Source organism: Anolis carolinensis, chromosome 1 (assembly GCF_035594765.1).
Source record: "Anolis carolinensis isolate JA03-04 chromosome 1, rAnoCar3.1.pri, whole genome shotgun sequence".
NCBI lineage: Eukaryota > Metazoa > Chordata > Lepidosauria > Squamata > Dactyloidae > Anolis > Anolis carolinensis.
Genome location: NC_085841.1, coordinates 234,108,128 through 234,130,179, shown reverse-complemented (window position 1 = coordinate 234,130,179; position 22,052 = coordinate 234,108,128). Strand labels below are relative to the sequence as shown.

At 37.7% G+C, this 22,052-nt stretch overlaps 1 protein-coding gene across 8 annotated transcripts in view; it reads left to right on the top strand.

Moving 5' to 3' along the window:
• r3hdm1 (R3H domain containing 1) overlaps nucleotides 1-22,052 on the top strand; it is a 97,743-nt gene that overhangs the window by 13,283 nt on the left and 62,408 nt on the right. For 7 of the 8 annotated variants that reach the window (XM_008112685.3, XM_008112673.3, XM_016994883.2 and 4 more), the window contains exons 2-3: nucleotides 17,723-17,914; nucleotides 19,846-20,050. In XM_008112685.3, coding sequence (XP_008110892.2) covers nucleotides 19,886-20,050 — 165 coding nt within the window. In that variant the 5' untranslated portion in view covers nucleotides 17,723-17,914; nucleotides 19,846-19,885. Of the gene's footprint in view, nucleotides 1-2,790; nucleotides 2,956-17,722; nucleotides 17,915-19,845; nucleotides 20,051-22,052 lie in introns of those variants that run through there. The other variant, XM_062966891.1, reaches the window with a different exon arrangement.

Genomic DNA, 22,052 nt, shown 5'->3' with positions numbered 1-22,052 from the left:
CCTGTGTCCATGTTCCCAGGACTGAATCCAGGAGATCCACCCATACTGTGAACTTGTATTTTCGAGGGGACTACAACACCATCCATCAGTGGCTGAGTCCCTGTCTCTGATCTGCCACTCAATTGACTAGAAGTTCCTCTGTCTTGTCTGGATTGAGCTTTAGTTTGTTCACGGTCTTCCAGTCTGGTTTAGTGTAGAAACAGAATCTTGGGAGTTAAGAAAAATACATTTTGAGTGCCATCAACATACAGTTGAAACCAGACCCAAAACTCTATAGACAGCTGCTTTTCACAGTTTCACCTATGTGACAAATAAACATCAAATGGGCCCAAGCAGAGCCCCAAAGAGACTCCACAGGTCAGTAGTCAAATAGTTAAACAGGAACCTTTCAGCAACATCTTCTAAGCTTTCCCCTCTAGGAAGGCTAGGAGCTACCATAAAACAGTGTATTTAGGCCCATATCTGCAGGTTGTTCCAGAAAGTTGCCATGGTCAGTAGTTTTGAAAGCCACCAAGAGGTCCTAGAGAACACTGGACACTCTTCTGTCCAGGTCTTCATGTAGGTCATCTACCAAAGTGACCCAGAAAAGTCTCCATACCATAGCCAACCTAAAATGAGGCTGAAACAAATATAATCCATTTAATGTAGGAACCGCGAGGTTACCACAATTACAGGCATAGTTGTTGAGGACCCAAGAGAGAGCATTCTTCTCTGTGACTGCTCCCACACTTCCGCACAAGATCTGGTTGCCCTTTTTTCTGCTCTCCTTCCACCAGCAGATGAAGACCTTTTTATTTGAATTTTAATTATGAAGCAGTACTCTGTGTCTGTGTGTGTTAAGTGGTGTGCGGTATTTTTAATCTTTTATTGAAATTATGTTTCAGAGATGCTTTAACAGATTTATTCATTTTTTAAATAATGTTATTTAATTCATGTTAAACTTTTAAAATGTTAGAGCTTAATCTTTTTTTTTTAAGGATTACTATAAGCCCCCTTGAACCCCATCATAGGTGGGAGGCAGGGTATAAATTCAGTTAACTCATCAATCAGTTAATTATGTTGCCCAAAAATGGAGTCTTGGTGCCTGGTGGATAGTATCCAATATGGCGGGATCAAAGAAAGGGTTTTTTTTTTTTTGAAGTCTTACAACAGCCTCCTTCAGGGACTTTGCTGGGCTATAAAGAGGCATTGATTACTGCCTCCGACCTGTTCCCCCATAGTCTCTGGAATAAATCTAAACAATTTTATCTGCAAAGTTAAAAGGATTGATAGCATAGCTCACTGATGCAGGGTGCATAAGAGTTGATACTGTAACCGTGTACCATTGTGTTTTATAAAAGATATAGATTCCCCTGTGCTCAAGGGTCTATCTGTCTGCTAAATCTGACATATTACTCTGTAGATAATTTACATGATCATAAATTCTGATTATTTGGGAATTATTTGGGACGTTATATTCATTCCTTTGATATAAGAAGCTCTCCTTTTCAGAAAATCACGCTCCATGTGAAGCCAGTATCCCAATCAACAATTTCCAGTGTGACCCACTTTAATTTCAACCCTCTCAGTAACCTCATCCTCTGTTATGCACTTTGCCGATCAAGGTGACAAAGCTCAGCTTAAAATCTGGCAGCAACATTCATAAACAAACTGAACCTGGGGTGATGCATTAAGTTCCAGAGGGAAGCGGATGGATAGATGTAATTACTTGAGTGAAAATATCATAGAAGAAGATTCATCTTGTCTGGGAGTTATGTCTCGGAGAGTGACTTAATGGAAAGGCATATGCTCAGAGAAATTATTTGTTCCTTGCCTGTCCGGGGCTGAGGCATGTTGACTGCTTCTTTCGACTTGTTTTGAATGCTTTAAAGGTAATAACATCTATATCCTGTATGTGTGTGGGGTTTTTTTTTCTTGTATGGCTGTCTACATTGATAGGTAAAAACACTTCATACTTACCCTCATCTATTACGGTTTTGATGGACTGTAAAGTAGCATGCTTGACTGCTAAGAAAATAAAAATCATTTTACCACTGGTTTCATGGGAACCATTAGCTGATTAGTTAAGCTGGCTGCTTGGTTCTTAAAAGGGGCTATGGCGTTTTTCAAGTCTTGTGCTTTTACAGAAGAATATATCTCTAGTTGATGTGGTGCTACAGACATTGTGGTCTTTCTTAGTGGTTGAAAATAATATCAGCTGAAATGTTTCCTATGTTTTACGCTTGATCTTTAAGGCTAGAAGACTGAAAAAAACACCCTGTGCAGCAGGAGAAGAATGAAACCAAGATGCAGTAGCATACGTCCTGTTATAACGATGTTTCTGGAGGAAAATAACAAACAAGAACGACACCTAGTATAAGCTTTCTTTCCTGTTCAAAATAAACGAGGATCTGCTTTCTCGGCTGCTGTGGAATTAGGTGGAGTTTATAAAGACTTACCATTAGAGTTGATATTAGTCTTATGACTCGAGTAGAGATAGTATCATGTAAAATTATTTTTAGGACTTAGAATTTGGTGCGTTTTTATTCATGTGCCATCAGTTATTTTTGGAGCAATTAGCAAGGAATAAAGGATGCTGTAATGTTGTTGCTGTGTGCTAAATCTGAAGCAGAGAGTGGCTAAAAATGCCTCCCTCCCAGCCATTTCATAGTATGCTTGTCGTTTTTGCAGTCCATTTGTATGTCTTGCTGCTGAATTGCTAATGCAGAGCTGAATATATTCCCGTTCTTCTCAGTGGGGACTGGTTAAGGTGTTGCTGACATCACAACATTACCGTTGCTGATGTTCTGTTATGTCTGAGGTTTCCGCAAGTGCTTCAGCCAAATGCCTGAATAATCAACAGAGCCTACGTTGAAGGACTTCAGGGTGGCCCTACAGAAATTTAGGAAAGTGATATTATGGAAGCAATACTTACAGTGACTCTATATCATGGTGCTATATACCAGCATAATGAAGGTATGTTAATTCTCAAGGATTTTCTTTTATCCCTCTTGCATCTATTTGCAGAACTGTCAGCATTTATGCCAATTTCTTCATAGTGTGGGAACCATAAACCTTGCTGAATATTGAATTTGGATGAGCACAGAATTTTAACACCATATATAGGCATTATTTTGAAGCTTTAGGATATTCTAATTGTTCTATTTTCTGATTTCTGAACTGAGCTAGATACGGTTTTTCTCCAAATGTCATTTCACTGGGTAAAGGACATGATATATAAACAGTAAAACTGTTTGATTTTCATACTTTTTAAAATAAAATTTTCAAAGTAGTTGGGTTGGTTTAAAGGTTGCACATTCCTTTGAATATATCCTTGTGTGTTCGATAAAATTTCAGATTGACATGCTATGTAAACTATACAGAAATTAGAATGCAATCCTGAACATGTTTATTCAGGAGTAATTTTTATGGAGTTCAGTTGAATTTTCTATGAGGTGTGTATGTGTGCACACGTATATACATACATGACTCCATTGAAAGTAATGAGATAATTTCCTTAACATGGAAAGGATATGGTATTCACATCTGTAAAATTAGAATGTATGTTTATGTCAGGTAGGCATTAATGTTTTGGTTGTGACATTACATCAGATACAGCGAAGTGAGCAGATGAAATTCTGTATTTTTATTTCTTTTAACAAGTACAATATTTCACTAATTAAGTAAAGTTTAGAGAAATATTGCAAACTGGCTTCAGGAAAAGAAATAATAGAAAACATTGGTAAAATTAAGCAGTGTTATTGCATATAATTGTCCAGTGTAGGTATTATATACAATTGTCCAATGTTGGCTTTCAACTGCCAACACAGATTAAGTAGGTGATAGAAAGAAACCTACTAAAGCCTTTAAATTAATATCAAAAATAGGTGTGTTAATTTTTAATGCCCCTTAATTTTTTGTTCTTCAGCAATGAAAGTGTGAGGAAAAATAAAATCATACTTTTGGTTTAAGAAAATTCAGATAGAGACTACTCTTTTTTTCTCACTGAAACTGTTTTTTCAGTCAGTCATAAAAGTAATACTGTAGTTAAATATTGATCTTGAATTGCATCCTAACATTGGCATGTGTTGTCCAATAGTGAATCTGTCTGTGCATAAATTGTAACTGTTCTTCATTTGAATTGTAAAGGTATTCTGTAAATAGGCTTTATTCTTTGATTGAGTTTTTTTTCTTTTGAGACATCTGAAGTATCTATATTAAATGCATTTTAATATGTGACAAGTACATGTTTTATGATATTATAAGTAGATGAAATTAAGAAAAGGGGAAACGGGTATATATTTGTGGCAAAACCTTTTTACTATTCAGAATAAATTGTAATGCTAAAAAATAAACAGAAATAAACAAGGCTATTGGGTTATCCTGATTTTGTTCTTTGATCTTAGAATACTTGAAGTAATTGCTAATCCTTTCATCTCAGTTAATTATTTTATTGCATGTTAAAGGAATTGAGGCTAAAATACTGTATTATGTTTTCATGTGTGTGTATGCCTTTGAGTTGTCTGTCGACATCTGGTGACCCCCTGAATTTTTAATACAGTTTTCTTAGGCAAGGAATACTCAGAGGTGGTTTGTGCATTCCTTCCTCAAAAATGTATTCTATCACATTTCGTACTCATTAACAGACTTCTATCCATGTTCTAACTAGGGATGACCCTGTTTAGCTTCCAAGATCAGACAGAATCTGGTATCTTTCATTTATTTAGGTCCTCTCAAATACTACATTCTTCTGGATAATTGTTAATTTATTGGACACCATTTTTAAATAAAGATTTTACAATTGAATATGGAAAAAAAAGAGGATCTAACTAATGTCCTATCAATGGAAGGCTTTAGTAAGAGTCCCCCTTACCCTTGTTAGCCCCTATGTAATTTCCAGATCTATTCCACCAATAGATACTTACATCAGTTCAATCAAGGAGTGGGATAGCTAATTGTTTCCTCAGATCTTGGAGTGTTTCTCCAGTCTTCTGGCACAGAAAGAGCAGGAATGGCTCTCATTTCCGCATCTTCTAGTGGAACTGTTCCATGATAGAGGAACACATTCCATGTCAAAGTCAGTAACACCTATGGATAGTTCTCAATTTTCTTTTTATACAAGAGGTTTCAAAAACTTCTATATAAGCTTATGTATAGGTATGCTGAGGTTCATTTAGTGCTGAGATCCACTTGATTATTCATAAGTCAGAACCTGGTTTTAATTAACAATTTCAGTAAAAATGTGATGCCTTGCAAGTCCTATTGCTGATTAGAAATTTTGAAAAAGGATTTATATGTATACAGATGGAATTAAACATGGATATACAGTAATTTACATTCATTCATGATTTCACCTCACAAAAAGAACTACTAAAATGCAAAGGATTGTAGTAATACAGTTAAAGTGGTTTTTGGGAGAAAATCCATATCCTTCTTCAGCCACAGATCTGAGAACTAGTTTTGAGTCTTTCAGTGTTATTCCCCAGCATCTATAATTGTCATTATATGGTACAAAAATATATTTATGGAATAGTTGGCATACAGTGGTGGCGATGATGATGATGATAGTGGGGAACATATTGAGAAGCCAGGCAGTCAGATTATTAAAAAAGAGAATCCAAATTAGCACCTTCTCATAACTGGAGAGTTAAAGACCATCTCCATATCTCCCACTGTAGTCCTGTGGATGATTTCTGGTTCAAAGGTACTCACATATTAAAAGACCCACGATAAATTTATTTCTCACGACTTTAGCCAGTTGCAGTACCTCTGGACTTGTTGAACACACACACACTGAATGCTGATGATTCTGATGCTATCTTTCATGTTGCAGCCTTTATAACAGCCGGTTCAGAAACTATATATTGCAGTGTTGACAGTTTTGTAGGTACAATATTGTGAAATGGAAGGAGTAGAGGTATTTAGATCAAACCAAAGCAGTGAGGTCAAAAGTATTTTTTTCATCTTGTAGATGTAGATATGTAATTGTTTTCCTGAAGATAGACATGCATAATCCAGCAAAATGAATGTCATATGGCACCTTAACCTCTTTGTTCTTTCTCCTGTGCATTCGTAATAGTTTGAATGGCTTTTATATAACGGCCTTAAACGTTGTTACAAAACCTTTTTCCCACTTAAAGTATTGACATGTTTTGATGTGCATTTTGAAAAGGAATATTTTCATTGCACTTTTTCTGCCGGATCAAGAGAGAGGAAGCAACATTTTCTTTGAAAGTAAGAGAAACAAATGGGTCTTAACAGCAGAACATTGCAGTGTCTTTTTGGCCTCTGGAGATATACTGCCATTTACTGTCTCAGGCAGCCTGGAATAAGAGCTTTGTAGCCCTGTGCAATCCTTGAACCTTTCCCCCATTCCTTTTGTAGTGCTAAAAGGATCATCATAGCTGGTGATATGAAAGACCTTTGCTTCATTGCTAGGTGACTGGCAGCACATCTACATCAACCACTTAATGGTTTGGGTCCAGGTCACCTACAGGATCGCCTTCTTCCGTACAATCCGTTCCGAACACTGAGGTCCTTGGGGGAGGGGGGGCTACTCCAGCCAGCCAGCCAGCCAGAACCTGACTGGCAACTGTCATCCAGAGGACTTTTTCATCGGCTGCCCCAAGACTGTGGAACGACTTGCTGGAAGAGCTCTGACAGCTAAATGATCTGTTGGAATTTAAAAACTAACTAAAGAAATATTGCTTCTGGCAGGCCTACCCAGCGAGTTTTAATCACGAATTTTAAACTTGCGCCTTGTGTTTAATCTTTTTTCTGTGCATTTTAATATGTTTTGTGAAGAAATATGTTTTAATATGTGTATTTTGTAGATTTTTAGATGATTGATTGTTTTAGCAATGTTGAAACTTGCTCAAGCCACAAAGAGAGGCGGGTAAGAAATATAATAATAATAATAATAATAATAATAATAATAATAATAATAATAATAATAATGTTATTATTATTGAATTGAAGACTTTTGAAGACGTCATATTTAAATGGTGCACAGCAAGAACGCATGCAGGAATGCACTTTAGAGGTATTGAACCGGAATAAGCAAAATCTGTGGATGCTCAAAATAGGTGTGTTCATGAAGTTGTGGATCTAGGAACGGAGTTGGAACCACTTCCTAGTGCATATAAGCATCTACCAGGCCTGGTTCCTGTGATTGACATGCAGTCAGATCTACTTTCAAAACACCTCTGCCCCTTCCTCTTTTGTTCCGCACAACTTGGTCAGTAAATGGGTACCCTTGGTCACAGTTGGAGTAAACCATGTTGACCAAGGAGAAATAGTGTGACCTGATGTAAGGCAGCTTCCCCTGTCTTCCTCTTGTATTAGAAAGCAGTTGGTAGGAATATAGCTAAAGGTTGGACAACAGAAAAAGTCTCCTTTTCCACTTCTTTCCAAAGCAGATCAGGAATTGGGGGGGGGGGGGGATGATTTTTTTCTTCAACAACCCCAATTCCATCCATGTTCTAAGTTGTTTACGAGAAACTTTGAAGGTCTTGAGCATCTTCCTCAATCTAATTTCACATACTTCTTTTCCTCTGTCCTGGTATCATTTATTTTAATAGGGTTTGCCATTGCAGTACAACCCTCATATGTGAAGTGGATACGTTTTAATGTCTCTCCCATGGACACCTAAAACTGTGGATAACAGTGAACCCTATATTTTAATTGTTCTGAGGCCAGAAGCATACCATGGAATTGCACTGAAGGATATAGCTCAGAGATACTTGCAGGAGGGGATGTATTTTGGAACGTATGGAGGAGAAACAATGAATATCAAATCTGTAGAATCTTACTGTACTTATTTACCTTAGGACTTGAGCAGACTGGATTTCTTTTCATCTTTTCATCTACCAGAAAGTGATTCATCAATGCTTTTTACACCCAAAAACCTCACTGGTTGCTTTTAGGCTGTTTCCTAAAACATCATTTTTCTTTTCATTTACAGACATATATGTATCTGTGTACTTATGAAGTCCCTATAGTATATAGCTAGGTTTAGCACATCATTGGTAAAATAACGAGCTTATTTATAGGTGGCTCCATTACATTTTCACACTGCTAGAGAATTTGAGTAGCCAAGTACTAAAGCAAAAGGACAGCAGATGCCTACGTGAAAAGGAAGTTTTTGAAAATCTTCAGGTAAAAATGTTCCCACTAGCTTTTTCTGGAAAGTGTTATTTTTAGAGCAGTGAATAATTAGATTTTTAGCATGTTCCTCTTCCTGTTGCCATGGTTACTACTTTGGACTATAGCTAGGCATTTGGGAGGGTTGCAAATAATCTTACCTAAGCCTTGCAGCTAATTGGGGAATGGATTGTCCTTAATGATGCTTAAGGACCTACCTATCAAACCATGAATAACATAATTATTGCTATGGAAAAAGAACTAGTTTTAAAGTTACACTTTATGTACTATGATCACATATGCCTGGTTACAGAAATAGTATTATCAGTCATATTAATTTTGCATTCTGTTGATATTAAAACTAAAACAGGAGCGAGTCGTTTTAGTATTAAACTATACAAAAACATCTGTTTGTGTTTGTACTGCAGAGAGGTAAAATAGCTAAATAATCATGTTCCTAGTAATTTTAAAAAGCTATCTGTGCTGCAAAATGACAAATATAGGACTGTTTGACTTTATGGTTTTTAGAGGTGGCGACTTGGTTTGCCTCAAGTCTTCACTTCTTCAAAAGACACTGCTTTGCAAATAGCAAGACACGTTCTCTGCCCAAAAGTGACCTTTCATTTAATGTGCTTCAAATGTAAGATGTAGCTTCTGTGGCATGCTTTGCTGTTTTGATTTCTTGGAACAAAAATAGAAATGAAGCAAAATGTACATTGAACAAATCAAAGCCAAAGGTCTCTAAGCTTTTAGGACTGCTGCACCTTCCCAGACGAAGCAGTGATGCTTTTAAGGAAGCAAAGGTTCAGGGAGCATTGGTCATCCTATAACTATTTGGATATATTGGGGGGAGGGGAGGCATTTTCCCAAGACAAGCAACAGTTTCTAAAGATCTTCTGGTACTATATGCACCCTGTGTGCCTTTTTCATTAATTCAAGGAGACTTATTGGAGGAAGCTGGTGTGCTTTTTTGTCTAATAAGTCTAGACAGTTTAATGTTCCCAGAGTAGCATACTTTACTTTTGATGCATTATGAAATAGGGATAACAGTAGTGAAATATTTTTCCTGGCATTATGACTCATAGATCTTTATACAGCTTTAAAATATTAAATGCTGTGGTAAGCTACAATTATTAGTTGAAAATAGGATGGCTCTTAAGGTGATTGATTCAGTCTCTTCTGAGTTATGTGGGACTTCTTTTCAAAACGTTGACATACTGATTATTCTATAGGCATTGAGGACGAAGTAGCACATTGTTTTAAAATAAGTCAGCATAACATATTCTTTGTAGCCACTTTTCTTGTCTTTGTAGCCACTCAAGGTGTATTTATACTGTAGAATTAATGATGTTTAACACCAGTTTAACAGTCATGGCTCAATTCTATGAAATCGTGGAGTTATAACTTGATGATATACCAGCACACTTTTTTGCAGGGAAGGAATAATAATAATAGTTACATGCCTCCCCTTGCAGCTCACAAGACTGGCACCTGGTAAAACTACAATCCCTAGGATTCTATAACATTCAGCCATGGCAGATTAAGTGGTATTAAAGTGCATCATATAGCGTAGATGCAGCCTAAGAGAAGTGTAGTTATGAGTTGGTTTATAACAATATTAGCCAGGGCTCTTTAATATGTTGACACCTCTTTAAATTTGGCACAACTTAGTGCCCCTGTGTCACTGAAGAAGAGGCTTGTTGCTATTTTGGTGAAATGGTAGCAGAAAAAGAAAAGTAAACATGACTGTTTGGTCAAACTAGTTACCGCTGCAGGGATTATTTGAGAATGGAGGATTCTCAAGAGTGGTTTTTCTCTTGGTTCCATGGAAAGTTCCTTATGGTAAAAGGAAGCCAAAAGGTCATGGGTTGGTGCATTGTTCAGATTTTAAGAGGAAACAGTTCATTTCTGAAAACATCTGAATTTTCTGAAAAATTGTTTCATGTTTTTAAAATTAACTAGACTTAAAGGCCAATGCAGTATAAACTCTGTAACCATGGGACTGGTGCCTGCAGTTTCAGTTATCAGCCTCCAACAAAGTATGTCCTCTAGACCAGGGATCCTCAAACTTTTTAAGCAGACAGCCATTCCACAATCCCTCAGACTGTTGAGGGGCCAAATTATCATTTGAAAAAAAATATGAACAAATTCCTATGCACACTGCCCATGTGTTATTTGTAGTGCAAAAACCCCCAACAACAATGAAGGAACAATACAGTAAAATAAAAACAAATTTAACCAACATAAATCTATCAGTATTTCAATGGGAAGTGTGGGCCTGTTTCTGGTCAATGAGATAGTCAAGTTAATTAGGATTGTTGTTCTTGTTGTGTACCTTCAAGTCATTTCAGACATTGGGCGAGCCTAAGACTAAAACTGAGGGCGGGGGCCAAGTAAATGACCTTGGAGGGCTGCATCTGCCCCACGGGCCTTAGTTTGGGGACTCCTTCTATAGGAAATTGATAGGTCCTCTAGCATGACTTTATGGTATTCGTTTCAACAGAGTTTGGTATTATCTGTGGTTTTACATATTCATGCAAAGTCTGGGAACATCTCCCCTGTGAACATACATGGGCTTTGGCAAAGTGTATTGTAATTTGCCATATGTTAAATAGAATATTATGTTTTTCATAAATAAAACAAAAGATCAGTCAAAGTTCAAAGTTATGAAAGCCTATACATATGAATGTTATCAACATGTAAAACTGTATCATGAATTTTTAATGACATTTTATTAGCAGTTCAACAAGACTGGAGGAGAAGGGAAAGACATTGGAGAAATGGTATTCAGCCTCTTTGGAAAGATTTCTGAAGTTAGTGACTAAATACTGTTTCTGTTCTGGCTGATTTTTGAAATCTCTTATAAATTAATTTGATCATCTGTCAGAAATGAAATGTTATATAGTTGCTCTTTCATCTGTAAAAAAGACTGACCTTTCTTACATGTCAGAATGAACATTTCTGAGGAGGAGGAAATTGGAGCAAAATTATTTTGGGAGGAAATGATTGCATTACAATGGTTGAATTTTTATTTTGCCAGAAAAGATAGTGATATTGAACTGTGGTAACAACTCCCATAAACACACCTTGGTAAAGTGTTCTTCCCTTTCAAATCAATTTCAAATCTTCCCTTCTTGGGCAAGGTTCTGAAACGAATGGTTGTTTCCCAGCTGCAAGGATTCTTGGTCGAAACCGATTTTCTGGACCCATCGCAGTCTGGTTTCAGGCCTGGTCATGGTACCGAGACGGCTTTGGTCACCTTGGTGGATGACCTTCGCAGAGAACTTGACAGGGGAAGTGTGTCCTTGTTGGTTCTCTTGGACATCTCAGCGGCTTTCAATACCATAGATCAGGGGTCCCCAAACTTTTAAAACAGGGGGCCAGTTCACGATCCTTCAGACCGTTGGAGGGCCGGACTATAGTTGGCCACCAAGCAATAATAATTAATAATAATTAACAACAACAACAACAACAAAGAGGGTTGGAAGAGACCCTTTGGGCCATTGAGTCCAATCCCCTTCTGCCTTTGTGCACCGAAAGCACAAGCAAAGCACCCCTGACAGATGGCCACTCAGCCTCAATATTATTAATAATAATAATAATAATAATAATAATAATAATAAAGAGGGTTGGAAGAGACCCCTTGGGCCATTGAGTCTAACCCCCTTCTGCCTCTGTGCACCAAAAGCACAAGCAAAGCACCCCTGACAGATGGCCACCCAGCCTCAATGTTAATAATAATAATAATAATAATAATAATAATAATAATAATAATAATAAAAAAGAGGGTTGGAAGAGACCCCTTGGGCCATTTAGTCCAACCCCCTTCTGCCTCTGTGCACCAAAAGCACAAGCAAAGCACCCCTGACAGATGGCCACTCAGCCTCAATATTATTATTATTAATAATAATAATAATAATAATAATAATAATAATAATAATGAGGGTAGGAAGAGACCCCTTGGGCCATTGAGTCTAACCCCCTTCTGCCTCTGTGCACCAAAAGCACAAGCAAAGCACCCCTGACAGATGGCCACCCAGCCTCAATGTTAATAATAATAAAGAGGATTGAAAGAGACCCCTTGGGCCATTTAGTCCAACCCCCTTCTGCCTCTGTGCACCAAAAGCACAAGCAAAGCACCCCTGACAGATGGCCACCCAGCCTCAATGTTGTTATTATTATTATTATTATTATTATTATTAATAATAATAATAATAATAATAATAATAATAAGGGTTGTAAGAGAAGAAGAGACCCCTTGAGTCATTTAGCCCAACCCACTTCTGCCCTTGTGCCATGGGGGCCGGATAAATAGCTTCGATGGGCCGCATCCGGCCCCCGGGCCTTAGTTTGGGGACCCCTGCCATAGATCATGGTATCCTTCAGGGGCGGCTTTCCAGAATGGGCCTTGGGGGCACTGCATTGCAGTGATTCCACTCCTTCCTGGAGGGTCGCACCCAGTCGGTGAAGCTGGTCGATGTCTGCTCGGGCCCCTGGCCTTTGACCTGTGGGGTCCCGCAAGGTTCTATTTTATCTCCCATGCTTTTTAACATTTACATAAAAACACTGGGTGTGGTCATCTGGAGTTTTGGAGTTCAATGCCATCTCTGTGCAGATGAAACTCAACTCTATTAATGTTTTCCACCTAATTCAAAAGAAGCCCCTTAGATCCTGGACCAGTGCCTGGCTGCTGTGATGAGCTGGATGAGGGCTAACAAGCTGAAGCTTAATCTTGACAAGACAGAGGTCCTCCAGTTCAGTCACTCGATGGATCGGGGTATAGGGTGGCAACCTGTGCTCGACAGGGTTACACTCCCCCTGAGGACACAGGTCCACAGTCTGGGGGTCCTTGTGAACTCAGCTCTGACACTTGATACTCAGATGTCGGCGATGGCTGGAAGGGCCTTTGCGCAATTGAAACTTGTGCACGAGCTGCGACCATACCTCGAGAAGTCTAACTTGACTGTGGTGGTCTACATCTTAGTTACCTCCAGGTTGAATTACTGTAAAGCATTCTATGTGGGTCTCTCTTTGAAGACTGCCCGGAAACTGCAGCTAGCGCAAAGGTCGGCAGCCAAGTTGCTAACTGGAGCAAATTACAGGGAGCGGTCAATCCCCCTGTTCAAACAGCTCCACTGGCTGCAAATATGTTTCTGGTCTCAATTCAAGGTGAAGGTTATCACCTATAAAGCCCTAAATGGTTTGTGACCTACCTATCTTCGCGATTGCATCTTCCCCTACAAACCGGCACAATCTCTTAGATTTTCTGGAGACGCATGGCTGGTGGCTGGTGGGGACAAGGAAGAGGACCTTCTTGGTGGCGGCCCCCCGTCTCTGGAACTTTCTCCCAAGGGAGATCAGGCTGGTGCCCACCCTGTCCATCTTTTGCAAAGAGCTAAAAACGTGGATGTTCCACTGTGCTTTTGATTAGACTGATCCCCAAAAAACCCTGGCCCCAGCTATGACCTAAAATCTTGTCCTTGCATTCTACTACTGTTTCTACCCAGAGTTATGATGCTCTACCTTGTATTGCCCTCTATCCGAATTTTTCCCATCTGACATCTGCACTTTATCTGTCCTCACAACTGGCTTGCACTAGCCTGCCTGTCCATGCTCAGAAACTGATGACTATTTCAGGTCACTGATTGTTGTTTATTATTGTTTTATACTATGTCAACCATACAAAATTAGTTGTTTTATATTGTTTTATGATGCTGTTTATGAATTTTAATGTGTTACATTTTAGCTATATTGTTTGGGCTTCCCACCATATAAGCCGCCCCGAGTCCCTTCAGGGAGATGGCAGCAGGATACAAAAATAAAATTATTATTATTATTATTATTATTATCATTATTATTATTATGTTTTTGTTGTTGTTGTTCGTAATGCATCAAAATGAAAAAGTAAGAGTTAATGCTAATTACAAATTGGGTCCATTGTTGCTTGTGTATATGATTGAAATCCCAATTTTATCTGTATTTCTACTTTTTCCCAAGTAACCATGCTTCACATTGGAAGTAGTACAAGGTTGTGTTAAATATAAGTACATTTAAATATTTAGTTATGTATGACATGATTTTCTATTTCTGCAGCAATTAATGAATGGATTAAAGTTACCCACATTATATTACTTTCGTGAAAGGTGAAAGATTGTCATAAAAACTCAAGATATTTGAGTGGTTTAGTAGCCATGTACTGCCCTCTACTGGATAATGCACTTTTCATTGTTCCTTTATTTCTCTGTGATTTTTGCTTTTGTTTATACTGATTCTTTATACCTTTGTGTAAAATTGTAATGCAAACTTGGTCTGTAGTACTTATAAATTTAAGTTCTTTTCTCACTTATCTGCTATCATGTTTTTCACCAGGGACAGTGAATTTTATTGCTGTGAACATTTTTCTAATCTTAACTGCAATTCTGCTTCCTAAAGATACTAGAATTCCCAATGGCCTCGACCTATTTGTAACACTTTCTTCTGTTCTTCAGTGTGAAGCTGAAAACCATGGAAGGCATTTGTGAGAGATGATGCTATAAATGTGCTGCATTTTGACAGTGCCTTTAAAGGAAACCACACAGAATGAGTCACTTGTGGTCCGTGATTTAGACAAGAGCTACATGGTATCCTCATGAGGGTGTAGGATGGAGGACAGTATCAACTATACATTGGGATCACAGTTTTGAATGATCTAATAATCCTAGTAGAATATGAAAAGAATGGATTCTGGACTCGTTTTTTGCAATGTTAGTTCTGTTTGCACACTGGAAAAATGTATTTGCTGGACTTATGAAGTATGCATATGTAGAGCAGATCAAAACTATCAATATGTATCAAATCACTTCAGTACAGGGCTTGTAAAAATACATTTTATGGCAAAATGCAGGTTCTCGGCATGTTTTTTTTCCTGATTCCGGTAACATTTGTTCAGACGGATTTGCTTCCTTTCAGAAACAAGCTCCACAATTTTCATCTGAAGGAATTAAGCAAGATGTGATTGGACAGAGGAGTGTGATGCTGGAGAGCTCCCATACTATTCAGAATAGCATTCATATCCTTGAGACCTTATTTTAAGGAAATTAGTAGTCATTCTTCAAAGGGGTTATGAGCAGAAGACATAATAGGTTTTTATATACACTCACAATATCTGGTGTGATGTAAAAAAACCCCCCTCATTTTGAATCTCGCTACTGCTATGAATTTCATGGTGTTGCCTTGGGCAGGTCATAGTCTCTGAATTTTTATCTACCTTGGACAGTTGCCAGGAAGCTGCAATGTTACTCTAAGCCTATTGGAAATAAGTGGGGTGCTAATTTCACAAATGAAAGCTGGAACAAAAGATTGCTGAATGAGCCACGTGGAGCAACTGTGAATTTATATTTCTCAGGGCAAGTTCATTTGTATATACTGGGGAATATTTTTATGTTGTGGATGATGCCGATTGTAATTTTTACATACTGGATTTGAAATCTGTCTCACCTCAAGACTATTTATACATTCAGCAATTCATTCAGTAACAAACATTTTATATTCTTTCTCATCTAGCCAGCTGCTGATACTAGGCTTTCAGTCTTCTTGCTATGCGAGATCACATCTTTTTAATAATTGGCCTTGTACAGATGTATTCACTTCTTTCAAAGGAAGAATGAAAGGCATTGCCCATCATACTATGGGAACGTACTTGTCCACTTATAATTTACCCAAATAAACAATCTCTTCTTTGCTGTATGTTTTAATGCTCCTTTTCTCTGAAAGGTTGAGGAACTATCTCGAGATCCTGTAGGAGTGTAGGAGGAAACAGAAAATGTAACCAGTGTCAATTGCTCCTCTTCTTGATGAGAAATCCTAGGTCAGAATGAACGAAGTATTGCTCAAAGACTGCATTTGACCACTTTTGTGTCCCTCATAGGGGTCTTTCATGAAGGTCCCTGGAAATGATAGGTGCAGCTGCAATTGCGACTGGCCTCCTTAAACACTGTGTACTCTTTCTTTTCCCTCTGTGTTAAGTTTGGAAAGGAAGCTAATGTCTTCCACCTTTCAAGCAAATGTTCCTTCTTTTATATTTGCTACTTCTGTGTGTGTTTACAAACATACAACTTTATCTAAATTAGAAATTCAGAACTTAATTTAAGTGGAATGGGAATAAAGTCCTTTTCTTTTTAAACCCGTGTGTCGATTTTCTTTTTGCTTGATTTGTTAATATGAAATGGGCAAAACATTCCAGAGTTCTAAAATGCAGTTATACTTCTAGTTAAAAAGGCTCTTATATCTGTACAATTCCCCTCCCTCCTTAACCTTGTATGGAACCATAGAATTTGAGGGGTTCTCACTACTTAGCTTTCACTGTGTTAAACCTAACATCAAGTGCTGTCCTTGAATTATGCAACAAAATATCAATTCGTTTCTCAGACATAGAATAATGTTGTTTCAGATCAAAGTTCTGTCTAGCGCTATGTTCTGTTGACCAGTTGTGTGTGGGAAGCACATGAGCAGAAAATAAATGAAATATCAGCTCCCATTCTTGCTCCAGTAGCTGATATACAAAAGTATACAGTATCTGGCACTTTGTTGTTTATTCGTTCAGTCGTTTCCGACTCTTCGTGACTTCATGGACCAGCCCTAGTGGCTCCAGTGGGAATTTAAATCTATCATGATTGGTTGCTTCATGAATATATTTGCCCATCATGGATATATCACAACCCCTTTTAAAGTAACTCAAGGTGACAGCCGTTTGACTTCTTCTGATAGTTAACTCCACATTTTAACTTTATTATGTGTGAAAACATTGTGTTTTATCTGACTCTTCTGCTATCCAGATTCAGTAGACAACCCTGGGTTTTAGTATTATGAGAGAGGACAAAAAGCATGAAGTACCCTATCCATTTTCTGCTTCATTTATTTTCCTATCTAAATAGCCCTACATATATTTAAAAACTTCCAGAGAAGCAGGCCCCACCACATATGGAGATGGCATAGTCCACTGTCAAAAGAGCTCTTACGGTTAGGAAGTAATTACTAATATTTAGATGGAATTTCTTCTGTATAGATTAAACATGGTATTACTTAGAAGTCCCTACTCAACCTTTTGGTACAGTATCAGGATCTTACAAAATCAAGAATTACAACTCCTTTATGAAAACACCTTGGATCTCATCCTGGGAGAAAGATGGAAATAGATAATCAATCAATAAAATCAGAATTAGGCAAGGACAGAAATGTCAGTTGCATGGTCCAGTTTTTCTTTGCTTTAGTTCTGTGCATTATGTTGACCAGGAATATGACATTTATCTGTATTGAATGGTCCTCTTCTCAATAGCGTTGTTGAGGATGTGGGAGAAGAATGTTCATATTGAGGGGTTAACCTTCCTGTCTTGCCTTCGAGGCTCAGCAGAATCACAACCGTGTTTAAAATTTAGCATCACAAACATCTTCTAGCCCAGTTTTTGGTCACCACGAGTTTCTCTGATGACTTGTTGTGTCTTAGAGTCAGCTGTTCAGAAAAGCTGCCTCAAACATTTATGACCTGAGGAAAATTATGGGAGTGTTGAAGAGTTTTTTTTTTTAAGTCAAACACTATATGACACTATGAAAACTTTTTTTTTAGGTGTCTAAAAGGGATGGTATTGCTGATGCCAGAAAGTATAATACAGTCCAGGGCTCTCCAACAGTGATAAGGACATGGGACTCCTTCCAGATTCCAGATGGTTCATCACAACTGACATCTTGGTCCACAACTGCGAAAAAAATCCTTGGATTATTTTATTTTATTTTCATGGAAGGCCACAGGATACATTAGGTAAGTAATTCAAAGCAAACAATTGTTCTGAAACAAGAGAAAATAATTACAATTTCAGACCGATTTCCCCAAGAGATGGTTCCTAAAGTATTACTCAATCAGGAAGGCACTTGATCAGAATATTAAGGTTAACAGCCACTGATTGTGACAGTTATGCCTTGGATGTCAGTGAGAGTAATGGTTTTCTCATTCTTTTGAACATTAGAAATGTCTTCATTTTTCTGATTCCTTTCCCTCTGTGATTTCTTATCTCTGGGCCTCCCTCTACTCAGTGGGTAGGTTGCTATGTGATATAAAGCGTTAACTTAACTTTCTGAGTCTCTGGGGGAGCATTTGATTCATCCTTCCTTCCATTTCCTTGCTGGATTTTCCTGTGATTGTTTCTCAGTAAGGTATGTGTAGCATTTCTCATTGGAAGTGGAAGTAACTTTATTCCCTCGTAATTAGGACTTAAAACCTGCCTCTGAATTTGGCGAAAGGACCATATCTAGAATGGAACCTCATTAATGTTAATTGGACTAACTTTGTCTTTGAGATCATGGTACATTAAGAGGAATTCAGTCTGAGGAAGGAAGGCAAACATGACTTTCATATACATTAATAGTCCTTGAACCATGAAGCTGTGGGTATTAAAATGTCCTTTGATCCATAATCTTTGCTGTAACACTGTTACTTTCATTTGCTTTTACATTACACTATGTAACAAAATATTAAAAATTTTCTATCCTAAATTTGAAAGTGTCATTTCTTGTTTAACTGCAGTACTTACTTTGAAAGTAGTTGCTATACCTCAGAAACTTCATTTTTGCAATTTAATAATCTTTTCCCATGTTTTTATGATAGAACCAATTAGGAAATTATATTTATAACCCAGGAACAAAAATTGCATTGCATAGTGTTATTAGACTGTGTCTGACTGTAAAAACTGTTCCTTGGTTTAGAATCATAGAGTTGGAAGAGACCACATGGGCCATCTAGTCCAATCCCCTGCCATGCAGGAAAAGCGCAATCAAAAGTATCCCTGACAGATGGCCATCCAGCCTCTGTTCAAAAGTTTCCAAGGAAAGAGCTTCCACCACACTCAGAGGTAGTGAGTACCACTGTTGAACAGCTTGTACGGTCAGGAAATTCTTCCTAATGTTCAGGTGGAATCTCCTTTCCTGTAATTTGAACCCATTGCTTCTAGTCCTAATTTCAAGGGCAGCAGAAAAGAAGTCTTCTCCCTCTTCCTTATGACACGCTTTCACATATTTATACATGGCTATCATGTCTCCTCTCAACCTTTTCTTCTGCAGGCCAAACAGACCCCATTCTTTAAGACACTCCTCATAGGGCATGGTCCCCAGACCTTTGATCATTTTAGTCACCCTCCCCTGGACACCTTCCAGCTTGTCAATATCTTTTTTGAACTATGGTTCAAAAGACCTTGCATTCAGTAGAACGCTACTGAAGCTCAAAGAGTTAGATGCAAGTGGTGGTGGGGGGGATCTCAGAGCAACCTCTACTGAATCCCTCTTTTTTATGTGAGTGCGTTGAGCCGGGATTTTATCCACAGAAGGGCTAATCTGGATCACAGTCTCTATTGTTGTTATTGTAGTGCCAAAAATGTACAAGATATTCAATAGATATAAACATTTTCTTGGATCAAATTTAAAACACAATTTGAAAGATTACACTGGAGTTTGAATGAGTGAAGGATGTGTCCTTATTAAATAAGACTAAGAAATCTCACCTGGTTTTAACTATTGGAATGGAGTTTTACAAAGGTTTTGGAGGTCAATCGTTAATGATGCAGGTAACCCAATGAGGAAAAGTGTTCATAGAGAACATTTTTGTGACAGTCCTGTGAGACTTTTTATATACTCTTTGATTTGGGATACAATAAATTATAATTATAATGCCTCTTTTCTTCTCCTGTTCTTCTCTTGAAGGCTCCGTATTTCCTTTAGATTTTTAAAATAACCCTTTCTAATGAGGATGACTGATACTGTTACTGTAAAGGAGGAAAGTGATACAATGAAAGGTTCAGAAGCAGATGTAAAAGACAATGGGGAAGACTTCATAAAATCAGAAAGCCATGAGCAAACTCAAGCAGGAAAAGATGAAAGATGTACTGATCATAAAAATGATATTCAGGTAAGAGAGATTCCTCCCATCATATTTTAACTCTAAAGTATATTGAATCTGGCATTTCTTAAATTCCTTTTTTTGTTACACATTTCCTAATATAAGGTATTATTTGATTTCAACAGCATTTTTAGGAAATAGAAAATTGATATATGTTCTCTCTTACCTACCCTTTTCCTTACATGATCCTTGAATTATTGCTGTGTTTGCAGATGTTTATGGACAGATTTGAAGCAAGATTTCTAAGCTTTCTTGTACAAAAAACATCATTCAGTTAACAGGGGAACTGATAAAACATGAAGCCAGGATGTATAACTATTTTTCCCTGCATATAAGAGCAGTCAGATGATTTGTCTGTGTTCAAGGGCAAGAACTCATTTTAGGAATATGGTATGTTGACCCAAGAACAAGTGATAGAGAAGTTATACCTATTTTTTTTAACTTTCTGACAAACATTGAAGACTTCAAAGAAAGATAGGATTTCTGCTTTTAGTGAAGGTTTGATTTTTTAAAAAATAAAAAGATATCCAACCTTTGCCCAAAGAGATTCCAAGGCAGCATATAAAGATTTTGGATAAGGAAAGAAACTACAGCTTCTGTTTGCCAAATCAAAGTGTAATACTGGTGTTTTGGAGGCTTCTTAGTGTTTTGACTCCAAAAGGTTGGGCAGTGGTCTCTCAACAGCTGTGGATTCCTTATTATCAGTTCCTTTAGCCTGTCAGAGTTCATCTCTCTTAGCAGGTTCTGTTTCAGTTGTAAAGAACACCTTTGCAATGTATTGATTGATTTAAATATATTTTAATAGTGTGTTTTGTCATACTAGAGAAAAGGTGCCAGGCCTTGTAAAATATTTAAATCAGCACATCTTTCTACCTTCCTTTCTCAAACTTTGGAGGCTCTGTTATGGACTAGTTATTATTTGAACTTTTAATAAGTAACATGCTGGTCTTTTCAAATAACCTCTACTTGACAGTGATGAATTGACACCTGCTCCTCCATTAAGATATCATCAGGTTTTCTATTAGACTTGTTTTGAAAGCTAAATTCTGTAATTTCTAGGAAAGAAAGAAACAGTTGTAGCCAATGAACACAAACATTGTGCTCATCTCTAGCACATTACGCGGTGATGGACCTATGGTCCACCACATTGAATAAGAAGCAGTGTCTTAAAGAACATATTACAGAGAAGGATGATGCAGCAGGAAGATGGGGTTGGAGGAAGAGAATTGATGAAACCTAGAAACAGTTACCACGTAATGTTATACGTGTCCACTCAGAAACAGATCTTGCTTCTTGAGGCTTAGCCCTACATAGGTACTGTGTATCCCCGAAAATAGGACATCCCCTGAAAATAAGACCCAGTAAAGGTTTTGCTGAATTGCTAAATATAAGGCCTCCCATGAAAGTAAGACCTAGCAAAGATCCCACTGGGTGCCAGAAGCTACAATACCATCCCTGCTGTACGAGTGGTCCAGGAACTGCTGTGGGAGATTGTTACAGTCTCCAGACAGTGTGTGGGAGCCAGGTACTTTACATCCCTTATTTTTTGTGGCTCTGTGTGTGAGTCAGGCACACAGTATATAATACTGTACAATATATAATAAATGTTCTTTTTTTTTTGTTCAACCATAAATGTGAATTCTTCTTCATGGAAAAATAAGACATCCCCTGAAAATAAGACCTAATGCATCTTTAGAAACAAAAATTAATATAAGACACTGTCTTATTTTCGGGGAAACAGGGTATGTGTATAATTATGGCCCAAATCTCCTTTTATAAACAGTTTACTGAAACATTTTCTGGTAAAATTGGATTATGACTAAATTTCTTTCCTTAGACGTAAGCATTTCTATGCAGATACAGCCTAGAAAACACATTTCTCCAATTACTTGCACAATATTCAAGTCAAGGAACGGATTTCTGACCTCTTTGGAAGCACAGCAAGAGGAAAGAGGAAAGAACTTTGCTCGGTACTTTTCCCACCTGTTTATACATACAGCTTTGATTTCAT